This window comes from Eriocheir sinensis, chromosome 31 (genome assembly GCF_024679095.1).
Source record: "Eriocheir sinensis breed Jianghai 21 chromosome 31, ASM2467909v1, whole genome shotgun sequence".
Lineage (NCBI taxonomy): Eukaryota > Metazoa > Arthropoda > Malacostraca > Decapoda > Varunidae > Eriocheir > Eriocheir sinensis.
Genome location: NC_066539.1, coordinates 4005519 through 4028018, shown reverse-complemented (window position 1 = coordinate 4028018; position 22500 = coordinate 4005519). Strand labels below are relative to the sequence as shown.

At 43.7% G+C, this 22500-nt stretch overlaps 1 protein-coding gene across 1 annotated transcript in view; it reads right to left on the bottom strand.

The window, feature by feature from the left end:
- Positions 1-873: 873 nt before the first annotated feature.
- LOC127005998 (uncharacterized) overlaps positions 874-22500 on the bottom strand; it is a 111920-nt gene continuing 90293 nt past the window's right edge. The window contains exon 4 of the mRNA XM_050875480.1: positions 874-888. Coding sequence (XP_050731437.1) covers positions 874-888 — 15 coding nt within the window. The remainder of the gene's footprint in view (positions 889-22500) is intronic.

Here is a 22500-nt window from a genome sequence, read left to right as displayed (position 1 = left end):
GACTGACCAACTCATGCCTTTGTTTCATCTAAGTCTATATAACCTTTTCCCATTACTACACGTCCTTCCCTTTTACCTTACCACCAAAACCTCATTAACATCCCCCTTATTAAAGCCTTTCACCTATTTATAAACGTCGATCAAGTCCCCTCGCACCCATCGCCTTTCTAGAAAATGCAAATTCAAACGTTTAAGCCTACCCTTATGTGGCAAGCTTCCCAGGCCATGAATCACTTTTGTCATCCTCTTATGCACAGGTCCTTCGGTATCGTCGTGGCCCCTGAGTCCCGGTGGCCCTTAGCCTTATTGACCTCTGACCTTGGTGACCCTAGCATCTTGTTCCCCCGCCTCCCCCCGCCCGCTAACTCGTCAGCTGTCATCATTCATTACCTCCCACGGGGGAAGAGAGCCAGGCACCCTCCTCCTTCTCCTCCTCCTCCTCCTTGTCCTCGTCCTCCTTCTCTTCATTCTAAATCTTCCTTCTAATAAACGTCTTTCTCCCCTCTTTTCCTCCTCCTAAACCTTTTTCTTCTTCTCTTCCCCCTCCTCTTCCTCCTCCTTCTTCCTCTTCGCTGGGCAGGGGTCAAAGGGTCGACTTAGCGAGGGAGGGGAGAGAGAAGAGAGAAAGGTAGACGCCCCTCTTCTCTCTCTCTCTCTCTCTCTCTCTCTCTCTCTCTCTCTCTCTCTCTCTCTCTCTCTCTCTCTCTCTCTCTCTCTCTCTCTCTCTCTCTCTCTCTCTCTCTCTCTCTCTCTCTCTCTCTCTCTCTCTCTCTCTCTCTCTAAAATAATAATAACATTCTTCATACTTTTTCTTATAACTATTTTTTTTCTATTTACTTACGTTCCGACGCGAGAGAAACGAGTCAAGGGAAGTCAGACCACACTTACCTGGAAAGAGACACGAACAGGTTAATTAGGGACATTACCTACACCATCACACCTAAGGGCACACAAGGACATAAGGGGCGGTATTGCAAGACACCTTCGCTTCTCACATTAACTATTTCTAAAGGCCAAAGAATGGATGAATCGGGTTCTAATAAGTGTTTTTTTTAAGTTCAAGCTACTGAGGAAGGATCAAACTACCGCCAGGGTCATAAAGCTACTGATGGAAATTCCCTCAACTCATACGAAAGCCTTGTCAAATATGTGAACTTGGGCGGTGAAATGTTTTAAAATACGACCAAAGGAGTCTACGGGAGGCCAGTCAGTTAGCCTTCAATGGTTAAGCTCATTAGAATCAGCCATGCACCAATTATCTAGTATATTTAAACGATCTCACCTTTATTTTGTATTTTTAGTCGTTTTGGCACTAATTAGACACCTGCTTACCTGGGAGCACATGGGGAAGGTAAACTTAGGTAACCGTGATGTCATACTTGTCCTTACCTAACTCATCTTCTTTGCTCCTGTTACTAAAGCATCTTGAAATATAACATGTCACTTGTTAGCAAAGTTCCTGGTGGTGATTGTGATTCCAGGGTTGATTATCACAGGCCCCCCACCCCCTCCCTCCCCACCCCGACACACACACACACACACACACACACACACACACACACACACACACGTACAGGTACAGACCTACATCAGACCCGTGTTTTTGTGTCGCTAATAAAGGTGGGTAAATGAGACGCGGCATTCCGGGCATATCACGGCACTGGACAGCATCGCATGGCTGGCCGCGCCGTCACTTGCTCAGGGTATGTGGAGGGGCGGGGGGGGGAGGGGGCGGGGCAGACGGGGAGGGGGGGCACATTAAGAATCAATTTAGTGGCAGACGTGACGAGCATACCTGAAAATTTACCTGTCGGGATTAAGATCAAGTATTCCTGCATCATTGAGATTCCTTATACTTTGACTTTTATTGTTAGTTCATGTTCCTGATATTTATTTCCCTTAAGATGAGAATACCTTGATTTTTGTCTTTGTCTTATATGGAACCTTAAATTTACCTTACGAGATGACAATAGAGGAGGAGTAAGAGTAGTAGTAATAGTAGTAGTAGTAGTAGTAGTTGTCGTAGTAGTAGTAGTAGTAGTAGTAGTAGGAGGAGGAGGAGGAGGAGGAGGTAAACTGAAAGCCACTGTCGCCACTAACCGCAACTCTTCCTCCTCTTCCTCATCATCATCGCTCTCTCTCTCTCTCTCTCTCTCTCTCTCTCTCTCTCTCTCTCTCTCTCTCTCTCTCTCTCTCTCTCTCTCTCTCTCTCTCTCTCTCTCTCTCTCTCTCTCTGTTCTTCTTTTTCTTCTTCTTCACAAATTTCTTCTTTAACCCATTCTTCATCCTCTCTCCTATTTTTTTATATTACTCTCACTCTCCTCCTCCTCCTCCTCCTCCTCCTCCACTATGCAGCATCACACACCCTCCACACGAGACATTCCACACTGACCCTTAACAATACACTGACGGGGAAGACGAAGGGAATGAGAGGAGAGCCGCCAGCCTGACCGTCGCCCCTACCATCCCTCCCCTGCCACCCCTCCCCTGTCACCCCTCTCCCCTGTCACGTCCCCTTGCTGTGTCTCTCCCCTCTCTGTCCTTTCTCCCTGCCAGGATGCTCTCTACCTCGTTCTCTTTCATTCTGTCGCCCAATCCACTTTTTATCTCTATCAGCCCTGTCCTTTTTCCCTTAAGAACGCTATCTCTTTCTCTTTCCTCCTGTCCAGCAATCCTCAGGCAGTACCTCTCTTTTAGTTTTTAGCCTCTCTCATCTCCTCGTACTCATTCTCCTTTCTCTCTCTTTTTTTTGTTTTTTTTGTTCTCCTTCTCCTCTTCTGGGCTTGACGCTGAGAGGGAGGGAGGGTGTTCTCTCTCCTTGTCCTGTCTCCAGCTATGTTTTTCTTCTCTAGATTCATATATGTATCGTGTAGAAAGAGGTTTAAAGGAGATGAGAGTACGTGGTGGCTGAGTTGGGTTAGGTAAGGGAAGGGAAGGGGAGGATTGATGGGGTTTAAGGCAAAGAGGAAGGGGTGTTCTCAGCCTCTCTCATTTCCTTTCCCTCGATCTGTCTACAGCCATGTTTTTTTTTTGTTTTTTTTGTTTCTCTGGACTCGTCTGGGCATCGTCTGGTTTGCGGGAGAAGGAGGTCCGTGAGATTGAGAGGGGTAGGGTTAGGTGGGGGGGAGGCAGGGCTTGAGGCAGGAACGGGGTGGGGGAGGGGAGTTGGTTAGATACAGACTCCAGGATGTGGCACCGGAACGAGGCCACAAATTGGTGCAGGCACTCTGGCGTGGGTGCCTGGGAGTGCCTGGAGGAAAGAGGTGGTGATATGTCTTCTCTTGTCCTTCCTCCCTCTTTCCTTCCTTCCCTCACTTCTTCCTCCTGTCCTTCGATGTCTGTCTCTCCTTCCCTCACTTCTTCCTCCTGTCCTTCGCTGTCTGTCTCTTAGTTTTTCTTTTAGTCTCTTTGCTTTCCTCCTTCCTCTTCACTTCTTCCTCTTTTCCTTTATTTTCTTTCCTGTCTTCTTTTTCTTCAATCCTTCCCTTCCCTCATTGCCTTCTTCCTCCTGTCCTTCGCTGTCTGTCTCATAGTTTTCCTTTCATTCTTCCATTCCTCCTATCCCCTCACTTCTTCCTGTTTTCCTTTTTTTCCTGTCTTCTTTTCCTTCCATTCTTCCCTTCCCTCATTGCTTTCTTCCTTCCTCCCTCCCTGTCCCTTCCTTCTATTTTTTTATGGCTCCCTTCCCTCCTTATTCCTTTTCCCTCCTTCCATTCCTTCATTACATCCCTTCTTTTCTCTTTCCCCTTTCCTCCTTTCCTCCTTTCTTCAGTTTTCCTCGTCGGTTCCTTCTTCCCTAATTTCTTCCTCTCCTCCTTTCTCACCTGCCCCTTTTCTCCCTCTTCTCCTTTCCTCCTTTTTGTCTCTCATCTTTTCTTTCTTGAGTATCCTTCCTCACTTCCTCCTTCCCTCTCTTCTTCCTCTTTACCTCCTTCCTTCCCTGCCTCTTCTTTTCCGTTTCCTCCTTCCATTCACTATCTTTTATCCCTCCAAACCTCCCTTTTTTCCCTCTCTCCTCACTTCCTCCATATACCCCCTACCTTCCTTCCCTTCTCTTCCTTCCCATAACCCTTTCCCCTTTACCTCTCACATTCTCTCTCACCTCAGACCTTCTCCCCTTCCCTCCCTTGTCCCTTTAACCGCATTAGACTAGTGGAGAAAGAGAGGAGGGGGAGGAAGGGATAATAAAAGGGAGGTGTAAGAGGAAGGGTGATAAACGGGAATAAGAAGTAAAGGAGGAAGAGAAGAGAAGTGATAGGAAGAGGAAGATAGTTTGGAGAAGACAACAGAAATGACTTAAGAAGAGGAGAAAGGCATTGCTGGTTTGGATGCTGAAAGGAAGGAAGAGAAGAACAGAGATACGAAAAAGGAAATGGAGGAGGAGAAGGAGAAGGGTAAGGGGTAGGAGGAGGAGATTATGGAGAGGACAAATAGGGGAGAGAGGTCAATGGCAGAAGAGAAAGCGATTGCTGAATTAAAAAAAAGCTTGGAGGGAAGGAGAGAGGAACAAGGATAAGGAGGAGGAGAAAGAGAAGGAGGAGGAAGAAGAGAAGAAACATTAGAAGATGACAAACAGGGAAACATAACAGAGGGAGAGAGACCAACAGAAAAAGAGGTAGGGAATACTGATTTAGAAGATTTGGAGAGATGGAGAGAAGAAAAGGGATAAGGAAGAAGAGAAGGACAAGAAGGAGGAGGAGGAGGAGAACATGGAGAGGACAAACAGGGGAAGAGAACACAGAGGTCATTGGAAGAAGAGAAAGGGAATGCTGATTTTGAAGCCTTGGAGGGAGGAGGAGCAGGTGAACGGGGAGAACGAAGACCCGGAGGAAGGGGGGAAGGGGGGAGAGGGGGGAGGAAGGGGAATGTGGCGGGGAAGGCGGCGGTGTTTGGGGACAGTTTGGGGACTCGCTTTCATCCCCGCCATCAGAACCACCGACAAATTACTTATTCCTGCCGCGGCGCCGACGCAGACGAGACCAGGAGACGAGAGGCGCTGCAGAAGGAGGAAGAGGAGGAGGAGGTGACGGAGGAGGAGGAGGAGGAGGAGGAGGAGAGTGCAAGTAAGGGGGTGATTAGAAGGGGTAGGAGACATTCAGAATTGTTGAGGAGAGAAAAATAAGAGGAGGAAGGAGAAAAAGGAGGAGGAGGTGACGGAGGAGGAGGAGGAGCACTAAGAGGAGGAGGAAGAGGAGGAGGAGGAGGAGGAGGAGGAGGGGAGTGCAAGTAAGAGGATGATTGGAAGGGGAGGAGACATTCAGAATCGTTGAGGAGAGAGAAATAAGAGGAGGATGAGGGAGGAAGAGGAAGAGTAGGAGGAGGAGGAGGGGATTGGAAAAGACAAAATGTATAGTAGAGGAGAGGGAAAAAAAAACAAGAGGAAGGAGGAGGGGAAGAAGAAGAAGGAAGAGGAATAGAAGGGAAGTGTATGGTACGAGGAGGGATTGGAAAAGTGGGAGTCCAGTAAAATAGGTAAAACTGCTGGGGAGAGGCAATAAAGAAGAAGGGGGGAGGAGGAGGAGGAGGAGGAGAAGGAGAAGAGGGGGAATAAGTGAACAAAGAAGCTGGAAGAGAAAGGAGAATGAAACTTAGGGAAGGAGAGGGAGTGTCTGGAAAAGGGGAAATGAAGGAGAGGGGAGAGGGAGTGTCTGGAAAAGGGGAAATGAAGGGAAAGGGAGAGGGAGTGTCTGGAAAAGGAAAAATGAAGGGGAAGGGAGAGGGAGTGTCTGGAAAAGGGGAAATGAAGGGGAAGGGAGAGGGAGTGTCTGGAAAGAGAAGAAAAGAAGGGGAAGGGAGAGGGAATGTCTGGAAAAGGAGAAAAAGAAGGGGAAAGAGAGGGAGTGTCTGGAAAAGGAGAAAAGAAAGGGGAAGGGAGAGGGAGTGTCTGGAAAAGGGGAAAAAGAAGGGGAAGGGAGAGGGAGTGTCTGGAAAAGGGGAAATGAAGGGAAAGGGAGAGGGAGTGTCTGGAAAAGGGGAAAAGAAAGGGGAAGGGAGAGGGAGTGTCTGGAAATGGAGAAAAGAAAGGGGAAGGGAGAGGGAGTGTCTGGAAAAGGGGAAAAAGAAGGGGAAGGGAGAGGGAGTGTCTGGAAAAGGGGAAAAGAAAGGGGAAGGGAGAGGGAGTGTCTGGAAATGGAGAAAAGAAAGGGGAAGGGAGAGGATTGTCTGGAAATGGAGAAAGAAAGGGGGAGAGGGAGGTCTGGAAAAGGAGAAATGAAGGGGAAGGGAGAGGGAGTGTCTGGAAAAGGGGAAAAGAAAGGGGAAGGGAGAGGGAGTGTCTGGAAATGGAGAAAAGAAAGGGGAAGGGAGAGGGAGTGTCTGGAAATGGAGAAAAGAAAGGGGAAGGGAGAGGGAGTGTCTGGAAAAGGGGAAAAGAAAGGGGAAGGGAGAGGGAGTGTCTGGAAATGGAGAAAAGAAAGGGGAAGGGAGGTCTGGAAAGGGGAAAAGAAGGAGAGGGAGTGTCTGGAAAAGGGGAAAAGAGGGGAAGGAGAGGGAGTGTCTGGAAAGGGGAAAATAAGGGGAAGGAGAGGGAGGTCTGGAAAAGGGGAAAAAAGGAAGGGAGAGGGAGGTCTGGAAAAGGGGAAAAAGAAGGGAAGGGAGAGGAGTGTCTGGAAAAGGGAAAAGAAAGGGAAGGGAGAGGGAGGTCTGGAAAGGGAAAATAAGGGGAAGGGAGAGGGAGTGTCTGGAAAAGGGGAAAAGAAAGGGGAAGGGAGAGGGAGTGTCTGGAAAAGGGGAAAAGAAAGGGGAAGGGAGAGGGAGTGTCTGGAAATGGAGAAAAGAAAGGGGAAGGGAGAGGGAGTGTCTGGAAAAGGGGAAAAGAAGGGGAAGGGAGAGGGAGTGTCTGGAAAAGGGGAAAAGAAAGGGGAAGGGAGAGGGAGTGTCTGGAAAAGGGGAAAAGAAGGGAAGGAGAGGGAGGTCTGGAAAAGGGAAAGAAGGGAAGGAGAGGAGGTCTGGAAATGGGGAAAAGAAGGGGAAGGGAGAGGGAGTGTCTGGAAAAGGGGAAAAAGAAGGGGAAGGGAGAGGGAGTGTCTGGAAAAGGGGAAAATTAAGGGGAAGGGAGAGGGAGTGTCTGGAAAAGGGGAAAAGAAGGGGAAGGGAGAGGGAGTGTCTGGAAAAGGGGAAAGAAAGGGAAGGGAGAGGAGTGTCTGGAAAAGGGGAAAAGAAGGAAGGAGAGGGAGGTCTGGAAAAGGGGAAAAGAAGGAAGGAGAGGGAGTGTCTGGAAATGGAGAAAAGAAAGGGAAGGAGAGGAGTGTCTGGAAAAGGGAAATGAAGGGAAAGGGAGAGGAGTGTCTGGAAAGGAAAATGAAGGGAAGGGAGGGAGTGTCTGGAAATGGAGAAAAGAAAGGGGAAGGGAGAGGGAGTGTCTGGAAAAGGGGAAAAGAAAGGGGAAGGGAGAGGAGGTCTGGAAATGGAGAAAGAAAGGGAAGGAGAGGGAGTGTCTGGAAAAGGGGAAAAAGAAGGGGAAGGGAGAGGGAGTGTCTGGAAAAGGGGAAAAGAAGGGGAAGGGAGAGGGAGTGTCTGGAAAAGGGGAAAAGAAGGGGAAGGGAGAGGGAGTGTCTGGAAAAGGGGAAAAGAAGGGGAAGGGAGAGGGAGTGTCTGGAAAAGGGGAAAAGAAGGGGAAGGGAGAGGGAGTGTCTGGAAAAGGGGAAAAGAAGGGGAAGGGAATGGGGAAGAGTCTGATTGCTTGGACTCGTGGGGTTGTCGAAAGCTGGGGAAGGGTAAAGGCAGGGGATTTTGTGTTGATAAGAAGAGGGGAGGAAGAAGAGGGGAAGGGATGGAGAGGCGCCTGACTGTAGAGGAAGGGAGAAGGGAAAGAAAAAAAGGTGAAAGAATTGGGTAGGGAAAGAATTAAAGAAAGTAAATTGCTTAACTAATCTATGTAAGTGTTTGGTCGACTTTCTCTCTCTCTCTCTCTCTCTCTCTCATCCTGGCAACAGCTGCAGAGGTTCTCACGTCGGCCGCTGATCCCTGAGGGCGCCACTTGACCCCGCCCTGACCTGTCCCGTGTGTGTGTGTGTGTGTGTGTGTGTGTGTGTGTGTGTGTGTGTGTGTGTGTGTGTGATATGTAGGAAGCAGCAAGAACATGGAAACACCGAAACACGTAAAAGCAGGCAACAGAAACGAGACAAATACACCTTTTACAACCACTTCAATATAATACTTCATACTCTTCTTCAGTTACTTGCAGAACAGAAACAAAAAAGAAAACAAAATAGCAAAAACAGGTCAAACTAAAACCCACTGTTGATGCTGAACGTGTGTATGTGTGTATGTGTGTGTGAGGGGGGAGGCTGAGGTAGAGGGGGGAGGCGTATAGGAGGAGGGAGGGAAGTACGGAGGGAAGAAGGGGGGCGTGGCAGGGCGGGGGAGATGAGAGGAGCAGCGCTGGGGAGAGTATTTCAAAGGGAGAGGCTGGACGTGGCGGTGGTTGGTGTGTCTTTAATGACTTGGTGACACATGAAAGGTGACGAAAGAGGAGGAGGAGGACGAGGAGGAGGAGGAGAAGTAGGGGGAGGAAAGATGAAGGGTAATGAGGGAAAAGGTAAATGGAAAGGGGGAAAGAAACGATATTAATGGGGTGGAGATGAAGGGGAGAGAAGAATGAGGCGATGATGTCAGTGAAGGATCGTGAACTCTTGCATGGGAATGTTGGAGAAAAAAGGGAACAAGAGGAGAAATAAGATAAAAATGGTGTTTGAGGAGAACTAAAGAAAATAAAGAAGATAAGAAAGATAAGAGTGACAGGAAATAAAATAAAAATTACAGGATATGGAAGGAAATGTAAAGTAAAACACGGAGAACGAAAGAGGATGAAAAAGTTGAAATGGAGTTAGAAGTTTAAGATAAAAAGAAGAAAGGTATGAGAAGGAAAGACAAAAAAAGGGAGGGAGAGGTAAGAAAGAGAAGAAAAAGGTTAGAGGATAGGGTAGAGAAGAGGAGAGAGAGAGAGAGAGAGAGAGAGAGAGAGAGAGAGAGAGAGAGAGAGAGAGAGAGAGAGAGAGAATCAAGAAGAGTTAATCAAAGAGAAATACCTCCCACAAACCTCTCCCACAGACACTCTCCCTCATCCCCTCTCCTTTCCCGCCTTTCCTCCAATCACTCGCTTACCCTCCTCCTCCTCCTCCTCCTCCTCCTCAAAGTCACATCAAGCAAGACAAATGACTCGGCTTCTCACGTTTCCCAGCCAGGCCAATCCTCGTGACCATCTGTGACTGTCCGACCAAAAACTGACCCAGGGAAGACTGAAGCTGACACGGGCCTAGCTCCGACCCTGCCCCGCTCCCCTCCCTCTCTGTACCCAACCTTCCTGCATCAACACCTTCAGAAATTACAGGGACAGTTTCTTTGCTGCATCAGGAGTGAACTAAACGTCCCATACAATTCAATCTCTCTCTCTCTCTCTCTAAGGCAGGCACCCTTACTATAGGCCAACATGCTTCTGCGATTTCCCCTGCGCCTCTTTCATCACGACCACAACCACCACCACTACCTTCTCCCCCTCCTCCTCCTCCTCCTCCTCCTCCTCCTCCTCCTCCTTCTCCTCCTCCTCCTACTACCACAGCCGCTAATCCCGTGAGGTGAAGGGTCGCTCTCGTTACGAACTCCTATTTAAAGTCTGCTTATGCTGTAACACAATATAACAAAGCACATGGGTCTCTCTCTCTCTCTCTCTCATACACAGACAAGGGAAGGAATGCAGCGATTGAGAGAGAGAGAGAGAGAGAGAGAGAGAGAGAGAGAGAGAGAGAGAGAGAGAGAGAGAGAGAGAGAGAGAGAGAGAGAGAGAGAGAGAGAGAGAGAGAGAGAGAGAGAGAGAGAGAGAGAGAGAGAGAGAGAGAGCCGGAAGTGACACATCTGCCGCTCACCTCCAAGCCAATGACCGTCACAGCTTCACTAATTGTGCCGGAAACCCATCATACACACACACACACACACACACACACACACACACACACTAACTAACTAACTAACTAACTAACTAACTATGTAAATAATTAACCAACTACCTATCTCTCTATTTATCTATTTATTCATCTATCTATATCTATCTAACTACCTATCTATCTATCTATCTGTTTATCTATCTCTCCCTTCGTTTCCCCTTTCACCCTTGCTTCTCCCTATCCCTCTGTCACTATATCTCCCTTGTTTTGCCTCACCCTGCCATTCTACCTACACTCTGTCACCCTATCTATACCCTCCCTGCTATATATACTAACCTTGCTATATGTGTGTGTGTGTGTGCGTGTGTGTGTGTGTGTGTGTGTGTGTGTGTGTGTGTGTGTGTGTGTAAGGGAAATTCCTGTTTAACTCGTATTTTTTTTCTTCTCATCTCTCATTCCTTTTTTTCTTTGTTATTTTTATTCTGTCACTCATTCTTATTCATGGAGTAAATCTCTCTCTCTCGTGAAAACAACAGGAATTGAGATTTAACTCCTCCTCCTCCTCCTCCTCCTCCTCCTCCTCCTCCTCTTCTTCCTCTTGTTCATCACAATGTATTACTTCTTCCTTGTCTCCCTCCCTTCCTCCCTTCCTTCCTCCCTCCCTCCCTCCCTCCCTTTCACTCCTCACTACCTCAACTTCCTCCTTCCTCCCTCTCTTCCTTCCTTCCTTCCTTCCTGCCTCCACCCATGCACTCATCCGCCCACGCCCTTCCTCCTCCTCCCTCTGTACGCTCATTGTCTCACGCCCACGCCGCGTCCACGCCCTCATAACAGGAAGAGGAGGAGGAGGAGGAGGAGGAGGAGGAAGGGACATTAATGATAAAGTTATATGGGAAGAGCAGGCATTTTAATCAGTAGTCATCATCAACATCATCATCATCATCATCATTTTCATCACATGCCTATAGTCCACTACAGAACAGAGGCCTTTCCCAACGTCCTCTCTTTCTTTCTGTGTGTCCGATGTTATGATAGTGTACTCCATCCTGCTTCGGTATAGGTTCTAAGTTCATCTCTCCACCTGGTTATCTGTCCGCCCTGACTTCTTCAATTTCTGGGTCACTGATCTGTTACTTTGGCTTTGGGTTAAATCAAAGTGGTATTATATTATATTTACAGGAGTTGCACCGTGTATGTCGACTGGCTAATACATGATCCAAATATTTCCCAGGGTCACAAAGAATTAGTTGGATTCTCATTAATTTTTCACATTCGTTTTTTTTTTTTTTTTTTTTTTTTTTACAGCAAAGGAGACAGCTCAAGGGCACAAAAAAGTAAACATTAATAAATAAAAAAAAGCCCGCTACTCGCTGCTCCTAAAAAGAATCCAAAGAGGCGGGAGGAGAGCTGATACCTCCTCTTGAAAGAGTTCCAGGAGGAAATACAGATGAAGGAAGATTGTTCCAGAGTTGAGGGATGAAAGAGTGAAGATGATAAGGGGTTTGGACAGTATAGGGATGAGCATGAGTAGAAAGTCGAGTGAGGGGGCAAGTTCAGAAGAGCAGAAATATCGATAGAAGATAGAAAGAGAGGCAACATTGCGGCGGAATTTAAGAGGTAGAAGACTATCAGTATGAGGAGGAGAGCTGCACTCTGTCCAGAAGAGCTGCACATGAGATGCATACTCCATACGAGGGCGGACAAGGCCCTAGTAAGAGATGAGATATGAAGTTTCCAGTTGAGATTTGAGGATGTTTAGTGTTGAGGAAGGTGATAGCTGGGTGTTGTCAAAGAATAGGGATAGTTGTTTGGAAGATTGTGTCGAGTGGATAGGTGGAGAATTTTGAGGCGTTGAAGGACACCAGGTTCTAAATAATAGTAAGGTCTGAGCTGCAGCCTCCAGCCTTGAGTCGTTAAGTTCCTGAAGGGTGGCTTCTATTAAAAGAAGTTGAATAATGCAGAATCATCGGCGTAGGAATGGATAGGACAGTTCGTTTTGGAAAGAAGATCATCAATGAACAACAGAAAAGAGTGGAGATAGGACAGAACCCTGTGGGACACCACTGTTAATAGATTTAGAAGAACAGCACGGCAGAAATAGAACGGTCAGAAAGGAAACTGGAGATAAAGGTACAGAGAGAAGGATAGAAACCAAGATTTGTGCCAGACCCTATCAAAAGCTTTTGATATGTCCAGCGCAATAGCAAAAGTTTCACCGAAACGGCTAAGAGAGGATGACCAAGAGTCAGTTATAGATCACCAGTAGAACGCCCTTGCGGAACCCATACTGGCGATCAGATAGAAGGTCAGGAAAGGTGCTTTTGAATCTTACGGTTAAGGATTGATTCAAAAGCTTTAGATAGACAAGAAAGTAAAGCAATAGGACGGTAGTTTGAGGGATTGGAGCGGTCACCCTTCTTAGGTACAGGCTGTATGAAGGCATACTTCCAGCAAGAAGGAAAGGTAGATGTTGACAGGCAGAGGCGAAAGAGTTTGACCAGGCAGGGTGACAGCACGGAGGCACAGTTTTTAAGGACAATAGGAGGCACTCCATCAGGTCCATAAGCCTTCTGAGGATTGAGGCCAGAGAGGGCATAGAAAACATCATTTTGAAGAATCTTTATAACAGGCATAAAGGAGTCAGAGGGGGGATGAGTAGGAGGAATATGCCCAGAATCGTCCAGAGTGGAGTTTTTAGAAAAAGTTTGAGAGAAGAGTTCAGCCTTAGAGATAGATGAGACGGCAGTGTTGCCGTCAGGACTGAGGAGTGGAGGGAAAGATGAAGAAGATGCCAGAAGTCACGGGAAGAGTTAGAGAAAGCAAGGTTTTGACATTTTCTATTAATGAAAGAATTTTTGGTTAGTCGGAGAATAGATTTGGCACGATTTCGGGCAGAAATGTAAAGTGCAAAAGCCTTGTCAAACGATCACTAGGCTCAAAACTACCCATGTAAATACCTTCAAACTCTACGAAAGTCTTATCAAATGTGAGTGTGTGAGCCCCGGAGTGTTCGAAAATATAGGGCTTTGGTTCTACGTATTGTGTGTATGACTTGTCTATTACTTATTCTTCTTCGTCATTGCAATATCGTCAACCTTTCCGAGCCTGTTCCCTAACCCATGACATTCGCTTCTTATCTCTTCATGTTATACCCAGCAGTTTTTTTTTTCTCTCCATTCATCTTTGTGCTCTTCTTTGCTTTTTAATTTCTTCTTTGTGAGGAGCCAATTTTCAGAGCCATATGTTAGGACTGACATGAGACACCGATTGTAGAGGGAGTTAGGTGGTTTGGACTGACTGATTGACTGACTGACTAGCTAATAGAATAACATGAAAGCAATAAATATAAAGGTAATTTTGACTGGGTGTTTGACTGATTGACTAACTGAATGACTCCATGGCTGACTTACTAACTGACTGACTGACTGATTGACTGATTGACTGACTGACTAGCAAATAGAATAATATAAAAGCAATAAATATAAACGTCATGTGACTGGGTGTTTGACTGATTGACTAACTGAATGACTCCATGGCTGACTTACTAACTGACCGGCTGACTGACTGACTGATTGACTGACTGACTAGCAAATAGGATAAAATAAAAGCAATAAATATAAAGGTGATTTTGACTGATTGACTAGCTGGCTGACTCAATGACTGACTTACTAACTGACTGGCTGACTGACTGACTGACTGATTGACTGACTGACTAGCAAATAGGATAATATAAAAGCACTAAATATTAATGTGATTTTGACTGATTGGCTAGCTGGCTGACTCAATGACTGACTTACTAACTGACTGGCTGACTGACTGACTGACTGACTGACTAGCAAATAGGATAATATAAAAACAACAAATATAAAGGTGATTTTGACTGGGTGTTTGACTGATTGACTAACTGGCTGACTCAATGACTGACTTACTAACTGACTGGCTGACTGACTAACTGACTAACTGACTGACAACATATTTCACAGTCATCAGTAACAGATATTTTCCTACCTTCTTCCCCCTCTCTCTCCCTTAACCCCCCCCCACCATCATCACCACCCCTACCCCCACTACCCCCCCCCCCATCAGCACCTAATGTCCTATCCAAACATGTCCCTCCCTCACCAATACACTTCCCCTCCCTTTCCCCTCCTTGCCTTCCCCTCCCTACCCTCTCCTCATCCTTCTCTCCTTCATCCTACCTTACCACACCTTTTCTCTCCTTCTTTCCTTCCCTTTCTCCTTCCCTTTCTTCCTTTTCTTAGCTTACCTTTTTATATGTTTTTTTTTATCCTCTTCCTTTCCCTTCCTTATCCTGTTATTTTTCTATTTTCTTCTCTTATTCTCTTCTTTCTTTCTTTTCTCTCTTTTCTTCCTATTAGTCTTTTATTCAATATGTCTCCTTTCTCCTTTCCCTTCTCTCATTCCTCTTAATTTTCTCTTCCTCCTCCTCTTCTTTTTTCTTTCCTTCTTTTATGCTTTTCCTCCTTGCTTATTTACTTCCCTTCTTCTCCTTCTCTTACTCCATTCATCTTCCTCCCAATTCTTCCTTCCTGTCTTCCTCCAATATTTCCTTCCCAGCTCCTACTCTTCCCCTTCCTCCTCCTCTTTTCCCTTATCTATCTTTTTCCTCCCTATCTCTTCCTCTTCCCTTCCCATAACCTCCCTTATTCCCACCTTCCCACCAGTCCTTACCTCTCCTCATCCCCCCTTAACCCACCCCACCCAGATCCTCCTGCCCCCTTGTCTCACCTCTCCCCCTCTCCCCAGCCCCTCCCCTCCCCCAGGTCAGACAGACAGGGTCGCGCCCCCTCGTGTAACGCCTCGGCCACCCATAGACGCCCGTGACATCACCCGTTTGCAGTTTGCCTAACGTGGGAACGGGGCCATCAGGAGGAGGAGGAGGGTAAGGAGGAAATGGTATGGGAAAAGAAGAAAGGAAGCAAGGAAGAAAGAAAGAAAGAGAAGGAAGAAGCGGGGGAGTACAAGGGAATGATATAAGGGAGAAAGGTAAGGATGAGGAAGTGGAAAAAAGAGGAGACGTAATCGGAAGAGAAGAAAGAAAAGAAGCAAGAAAGAAATACATAAAGAAGAAAGGAAGCAAGGAAGAAAGAAAGAAAGAGAAGGAAGAAGCGGGGGAGTACAAGGGAATGATATAAGGGAGAAAGGCAAGGATGAGGAAGTGGAAAAAAGAGGAGACGTAATCGGAAGAGAAGAAAGAAAAGAAGCAAGAAAGAAATACATAAAGAGGAGGAGGAAAAGGGGGAAAAGAGTAAGAACAGGAAATGGAGAAGAAGGAAACTAAGAAAAGGAGGAATCTAGGAAGAGCTGGAAAGATGAAAGCCATAGGAGGGAGAGAAGGAAAGACGAGAAGGAGGGGGAGAAGAAGGAGGAAGAGAAGCTTAACCACGTCACAGTAAGAAAAGAAGAGATAACAGGAACAGATAATGGAGAGGAAGGGTACGAAGAAAAGGAGGAATCTAGGAAAAGCTGGAAAGATGAAAGCTATAGGAAGGAGGGAGGGAAAGGCAAGAAGGAGGGAAAAACAAGAAGGAGGGGGAGAAGAAGGAGGAAGAGAAACTTAACCACGTCACAGTAAGAAAGGAAGAGATAACAGGAACAGATAATGGAGAGGAAGGAAATGAAGAAAAGGAGGAATCTAGGAAGAGCTGGAAAGATGAAAGCTATAGGAAGGGGGGAGGGAAAGGCAAGAAGGAGGGAAAGACAAGAAGGAGGGGGAGAAGCTTAACCACGTCACACTAAGAAAGGAAGAGATAACAGGAACAGATAATGAGACAACGAACTCAAAATAAATAACAAAACAGACACACAAAAGTATTTACGTTTACCATGAAGACAAACATAAGAAAATAAAGAAACCAGAGAGACAGCTAATAAAATGGCACTTCTTAAATGTATAGTTAATAGAGACAATAACAGGAGTAACCTAATAGAAATAAAGGTGAGAAAAACGAGAAATTATTAGGAGTAACACGAGGCTGAAAAAAACATCAAAAATAAAGGAACCCGAGGGACAAATAATAGAAAATACTTGGCACTTCATGAATGTATAGTTAGTAGAGACAATTAAAGAAGGAACCTAATAGAAATAAAGGTGAGAGAAACGATAAATTATTAGGAGTAACACGAGGCTGAAAAAAACATCAAAAATAAAGAAACCCAAGGGACAGATGATAAAAATACTTGGCACTTCATGAATGTATAGTTAGTAGAGACAATTAAAGAAGGAACCTAATAGAAATAAAGGTGAGAGAAACGATAAATTCTTAGGAGTAACACGAGGCTGAAAAAAACATCAAAAATAAAGAAACCCGAGGGACAAATAATAGAAAATACTTGGCACTTCATGAATGTACAGTTAGTAGAGACAATAAAAGAAGTAACCTAATAGAAATAAAGATGAAAAAACGAGAAATTCTTAGGAGTAACACGAAGCTGAAAAAAACATCAAAAATAAAGGAACCCGAGGGACAGATGATAAAAATACTTGGCACTTCTTAAATGTATAGTTAGTAGAGACAATTAAAGAAGTAACCTAATAGAAATAAAGATGAAAAAAACGATAAATTCTTAGGAGTAACACGAGGCTGAAAAAACATCAAAAATAAAGGAACCCGAGGGACAGATAATAGAAAATACTTGGCACTTCATGAATGTATAGTTAGTAGAGGCAATTAAAGAAGGAACCTAATATAAATAAAGGTGAGAAAAACGATAAATTCTTAGGAGTAACACGAGGCTGAATAGGAGAATGAATGCCAGAGGAGAGAAAAAGAACTTCGTGGTAACTTTTCAGACAATTCTTTAGACACTTCTCCATTTCTCTACCTCCTAAGTGTTCCTTCTCGCCTTTCTCTTTTATTTCCTTCCCTCCTCCTCCTCCTCCTCCTCCTCTTCCTCCTCTTCTTTCCCCTCACCATTCTTCTTATCTACCCTTTTCCTCCCCTCTCCTCCTCTTCCCTCATAAAAAGTAAATTGATATAGAAAAGGTGTGAAAATGGAAAGTTCTTTGGAGTAACGCGAGACAGAAGAGGAGAGAAAAAAACAAAGGAGAGAAAAATGAGCTTGGGACACAAAAAGTTTGATAATTATAAAGGTAGAAAAATAGATAAATTCTTAGGAGAACAACAAGACAGAAAAATAGAAAGAACAGGAAAGGAGAAAGAAGGAGAGAGAGCTTGGCACTTCCTGAGGCACAAAAGTAAGTTGATGGAGACAAAAAAAAGTACAAGTATCGGAAAAAAAATGGTGAAAAAAATGAAAAAAATAGGAGAAACAGGAAATAGAAAAGTAGAAAGAATATCAAAACAGAAAGAAAGAAGAGACACAGAAGTAAGTTAGTAGAGATAATAAGCAGTAAATTCATATAGAGAAAGATAAAAGAAAAAAAATCTGAAGAGTAAAACTAGACAAAAAATGGAAAAAAACAGGAAAGGAAAGAGAATTTAGAATATAAAAACAGAAAGAAAGAAGAGACACAAAAGTAAGTTAGTAGAGATAAAAAGGAGTAGATTTATATAGAGAAAGATAAAAGAAAAAAAATCTTAAAAGTACCAAACAAAAGAATGGAAAAAACAGGAAAGGAAAGAGAATTTAGAATATAAGTTAGTAGAGATAAAAAGGAGTAGATTTATATAGAGGAATGAAAAGAACAGGAAAGGAAAGAGAAGTTAGAATATAAAAACAGAAAGAAAGAAGAGACACAAAAGTAAGTTAGTAGAGATAAAAAAGAGTAAATTTATATAGAGGAAGATAAAAGAAAAAAAATCTTAAAAGTACCAAACAAAAGAATGGAAAGAACAGGAAAAGAAAGAGAATTTAGAATATAAAAACAGAAAGAAAGAAGAGACACAAAAGTAAGTTAGTAGAGATAAAAAGGAGTAAATTTATATAGAGAAAAATAAAAGAAAAAAAATCTTAAAAGCACCAAACAAAAGAATGAAAAGAACAGAAAAGGAAGGAGAATTTAGTGGTATTTCAAGCAACAATAGTAAGTTTGTAGACAATAAAAGTAAACGGAAATGAATAAACGTATAAAAAAAATATATTCTTCGTCGTAAAAATACCAGAAGAGTAGAAATAACAGCAAAGGAGAGACAGAGAATTCAATGGCAATTCTTGATACACTGAACGCAAGAGGGAACAAGAAGGAAATTGATATAGAAAAGGGTGAAAATAACGAGACATTCCTGGGTGTAACTCGAGACAGGAGAGACCAGTCCAGACGTGCATACAACAAAAGAACAGAAACGAGATAAGAAAAAAAGCAGAAAAAATGTTTGCGATGGAATTGTTTGCTATTTTTTGTTTCTCTCTCCCTCTCCCTCTCTCTCTCCCTCTCCCCCTTCCCTTCCTCTCCCTCTCCCTCTCCCTCGTGGGCCAAGACGTGGCTCGGAATTAATATAAACCAATAGTCTGCTCTCCTTTACCTCTCCCTCCTTCTCTCCTCCCTCTCTCTCCTCTGTGCTCCCTTCCTTCCTCTCCCTCCTCTCCCCTCTCTTCCTCCCCTATGTGCTCCCTTCTTTGCTCTCCCTCCCCTCTCCTCTGTCCTCCCTTCCCTCCTTTCCCTCTCTCTCCCCCCTTTCCCTTACCTGTCCCTCTTCTATCTCCCCTACATTCTCCTTCCCTCTCCCTCTCTCCCTCCTCCCCTCTTTCCATACCTTCTCTACCTCTCCTCCTCCACTGAGCTATAAATCTTAACTAGTGTTGACTCAGACTGACGTGAATGAGACTACTCCAGGCAGCGCTCTCTCTCTCTCTGATTACGCATTTCTTAAGATTTTTCCTTTTTCTCGTTAATTCTTTCAACTTTTAACCTCTGTCTTTTTTTTCCTTCCTTCCCTCATTTTCCTTCTTTCCTCCCTTCCCTCCTTCCTTTCATTTCTCCTTCCTTCCTCCCTTCCTTCCATCCTCTCATTCCCCACTTTCTTTCTTTCTTCTTTTCTTTTCCCCATTTCTTTCCTTCTTTCTTTTCTTTCTCCTTTTCTTCTTTTTTTACCTTTCTTTCTCTATCCATTTTTCTTGTATCTATACTTTCTTTTCGTTTTCCTTTGAGTCCATCCTTCCTTCCTTCCTTCCTTCCTTCTTTCTTTCATTCCCTTTCTTTCTTATTTTTTCTCCCCTCAGTGATTATAGAAGTTTCTTTAAGTATTATTATTTCTTGTGATAAATTTTTATCGTATACAAAATAAACACTACCACGACAGAAGAATTATGGAAATGCACAAAAATGAAAGTTATGTATCAGTAAAGGTGGCATATCTTTCTATCTTTCTTTCTAACTTCCTTTAATTTCCTTTATTTCTATCTTTTTCATATTCTTTCTTTCCTTCTTTCTTTTATTTTCTTCTTTCTCCTTTAGTAACATTTGAGATTTTTCTTCAGATTTTCTCTTGGTTCACACTTAAACTCTCTCCCTAATTATACACGAAAATAACAGTAGCGAATAAGGAGAGATATAAACACACAGAGGAAGGTAATTTTAGGTAACCAGGTAACAAATCTTTCCATCATTTCATTCTTAATTTATTTCATTTTCTTTATGTGTTATTTTTTCCTTATTTCCTTCCTTCTTTTCTTACTTTCCCTCTCTCCTTTCTTTTTCTTTTCTCCCTTCAATGATATATTATAACTCTCTTTGTCTTATGGTTCCCCCTTAAACTCTCTCCTAAATATACACGAAAAGAACCACAACAACAAAAAAAGGAAACATATAGACACATTGAGGAAGGTAAGTTAAGGTATCGGTCTGGGAATCTCGGTAACCAATCACGCCTCGCAGGTGTGTCGACGCGTTAATGAGCCCAGGTGCCTCCCGTGTAGCCCCCACTCCCGGCCATTACCAGGACCATCAGGACCGGCGATTGGCACACCATTAATGCCTGACTAATGACCCCTTGGACGAGAGATGGACTGACAGACAGACAGACAGACAGACAGACAGAAAGAAACGAACAGACAGACAGACAGACAGACAGACACAGGAAGCCAGACGTACAGATAGACAAACATACATACATATATACATACATACATACATATATTCATACATACATACATACATACACACATACATACATACATGAAGAAATAAAGAGAAAAAAAAAGGAGAAAAAAAGAAAGAAAGAAAAGAAAAAGTAAGAAAGAAAAAGAGTGAGAGAAAGAAGGAAAGAAAGAAAGAAAGAATGAAAGAAAAGAAGAGAAAAGGAAAGAAAAAGAAGAGAAGAAAGAAAAACGGACATAGGCAGACAGAAACACACACACACACACACACACACACACACACACACACACACACACACACACACACACACACACACACACACACACACACACACACGCCACTCCCTACCCCATATTTAACCTCCAGGATATCGACCAATCACGGAGCTTCCTTCGCGGGCCCTGGACCAATCAGAGGCCAGGAAGGGAACGGTCAAGATCTTACAATTATCTTACTCGTAACTGTCGGGGGAGGTTGTTTGTTTGTTTAGGAGGAGGAGGAGGAGGAGAAGGACGAGGAGAAGAGATGGAGAGAGGAAGGAACCAAGATTGAAGTAGCCGAGAATGAGGAAGAGAAAGGAAGAAAAGAAAGTGAATATGGGAAAAAGAGTAAAGGCATAAAAAAGAGAAAAAATGAAGACGACCTAAAAGATTAATGAAGTTCAAGACAAAAGACACAAAAGACGAATGAAGAAGAAAGAATACTGTGAAAAGAGAATGAGGAGCTGAAGAATACGAAAATAAGAAAAGAATGAAGGAAAAAAGTAGAGAAAGTTGAGGGAAGAGCCGAAGAAGATTAGAATAGAATGAAGGAAGAAATAGAGAAACGAAAAGGATGAGTTGATATGAGTGAAATAGTAAAACAGTGAAGGAAAAACGTAAAGAGAGGAAAAGGAGGAGCTGAAGGAGGCGAAGACAAGCGAAGAATGAAGGAGACATTATAGAAAAAAAGACGAGAAAGTATATGAAACTGGGAATAGCAGAAAAAAATAAATGGATGAAGAGAAAAAAAGTGAGAAAAAGATTAAACAGTATAGAAAAAGCGATGAGGAAGAAGCAGGAGATTGGGGAGACACGTGCCAAATAGAGAGAAAGAATGAATGGAGGAGAGAAAAAAGGGAGAGAAAAAAAGGGGAGAGATAGGGAGATTTATTTGGAGGTGAAGGGAAGAAAAAAGAGGTGAAGAGTAGAAAATTAATGGTGAGAGAGAGAGAGAGAGAGAGAGAGAGAGAGAGAGAGAGAGAGAGAGAGAGAGAGAGAGAGAGAGAGAGAGAGAGAGAGAGAGTACTACATAATATATAGTCTTTCCTCTCTCCCCCACAATAATCCCAAGTGAGGCATTCTCTCTCTCTCTCTCTCTCTCGCCAGAATAGCAATACCTTCAACAGCTAGTCAGTCAGTTAGTCAGTCAATCAGTCTGTCAGTCAGTCAGCCTTTCAATCAGTCAATCAGTAACTTAGTCAATTAATAAGTTAGTCAATCAGTCTACCAGTTAGTCAGTCAGTCAGTCAGTCAGTCAGTTCGTTAGTCACTCAGTCCGTCAGTTTATCAGTCATTCAATCAAAAAGTCATCAGTCAGTCAGTCAGTCATCAGTCAGTAAGTCAGTCAGTCATCCATCTAGTCAATTAGTCAGTCAATCAGTCAAGTAATAAGTCTAATAACCACCTACAACACAATCCATCATACTATCAGTCAAGAGAGAGAGAGAGAGAGAGAGAGAGAGAGAGAGAGAGAGAGAGAGAGAGAGAGAGAGAGAGAGAGAGAGAGAGAGAGAGAGAGAGAGAGAGAGAGAGAGAGAGAAAATTACAGGTAGGTATACGGCAGTGAGGGTAAGTAGGGGGGAGAGGGGGGAACTACCTTAATTACTCCCTCACACCTTTGTCCACGCAGGTAGGGGCCGCCCACCACGCCTCCTGCTGTCCTGCTGATGAACTAATTATACCTGTCTACTTATTTCACCTGCTGATGCCCTGTTACTACACACACACCTGTCCTAATTACCGTCCTGCTGGTGGCTTAATTATCACACCTGTCTTATATTACCTTCTACCCCCTACCTGCTTACCTGTCTACCTGCTACCCTATTGATGATCTGTTGTTACACTGCTCTATCTTGCCTATCTTATAATTGCTCTATCTTACCTACTATCTTATAATTGCTCTATCTTGCCTAATATCTTATAATTGCTCTATCTTGCCTACTATCTTATAATTGCTCTATCTTGCCTACTATCTTATAATTGCTCTATCTTACCTACTATCTTATAATTGCTCTATCTTGCCTACTATCTTATAATTGCTCTATCTTGCCTACTATCTTATAATTGCTCTATCTTTCCTACTATCTTATAATTGCTCTATCTTGCCTACTATCTTATAATTGCTCTATCTTACCTACTATCTTATAATTGCTCTATCTTGCCTACTATCTTATAATTGCTCTATCTTACCTACTATCTTATAATTGCTCTATCTTACCTATCATCTTATAATTGCTCTATCTTACCTACTATCTTATAATTGCTCTATCTTGCCTACTATCTTATAATTGCTCTATCTTGCCTACTATCTTATAATTGCTCTATCTTGCCTACTATC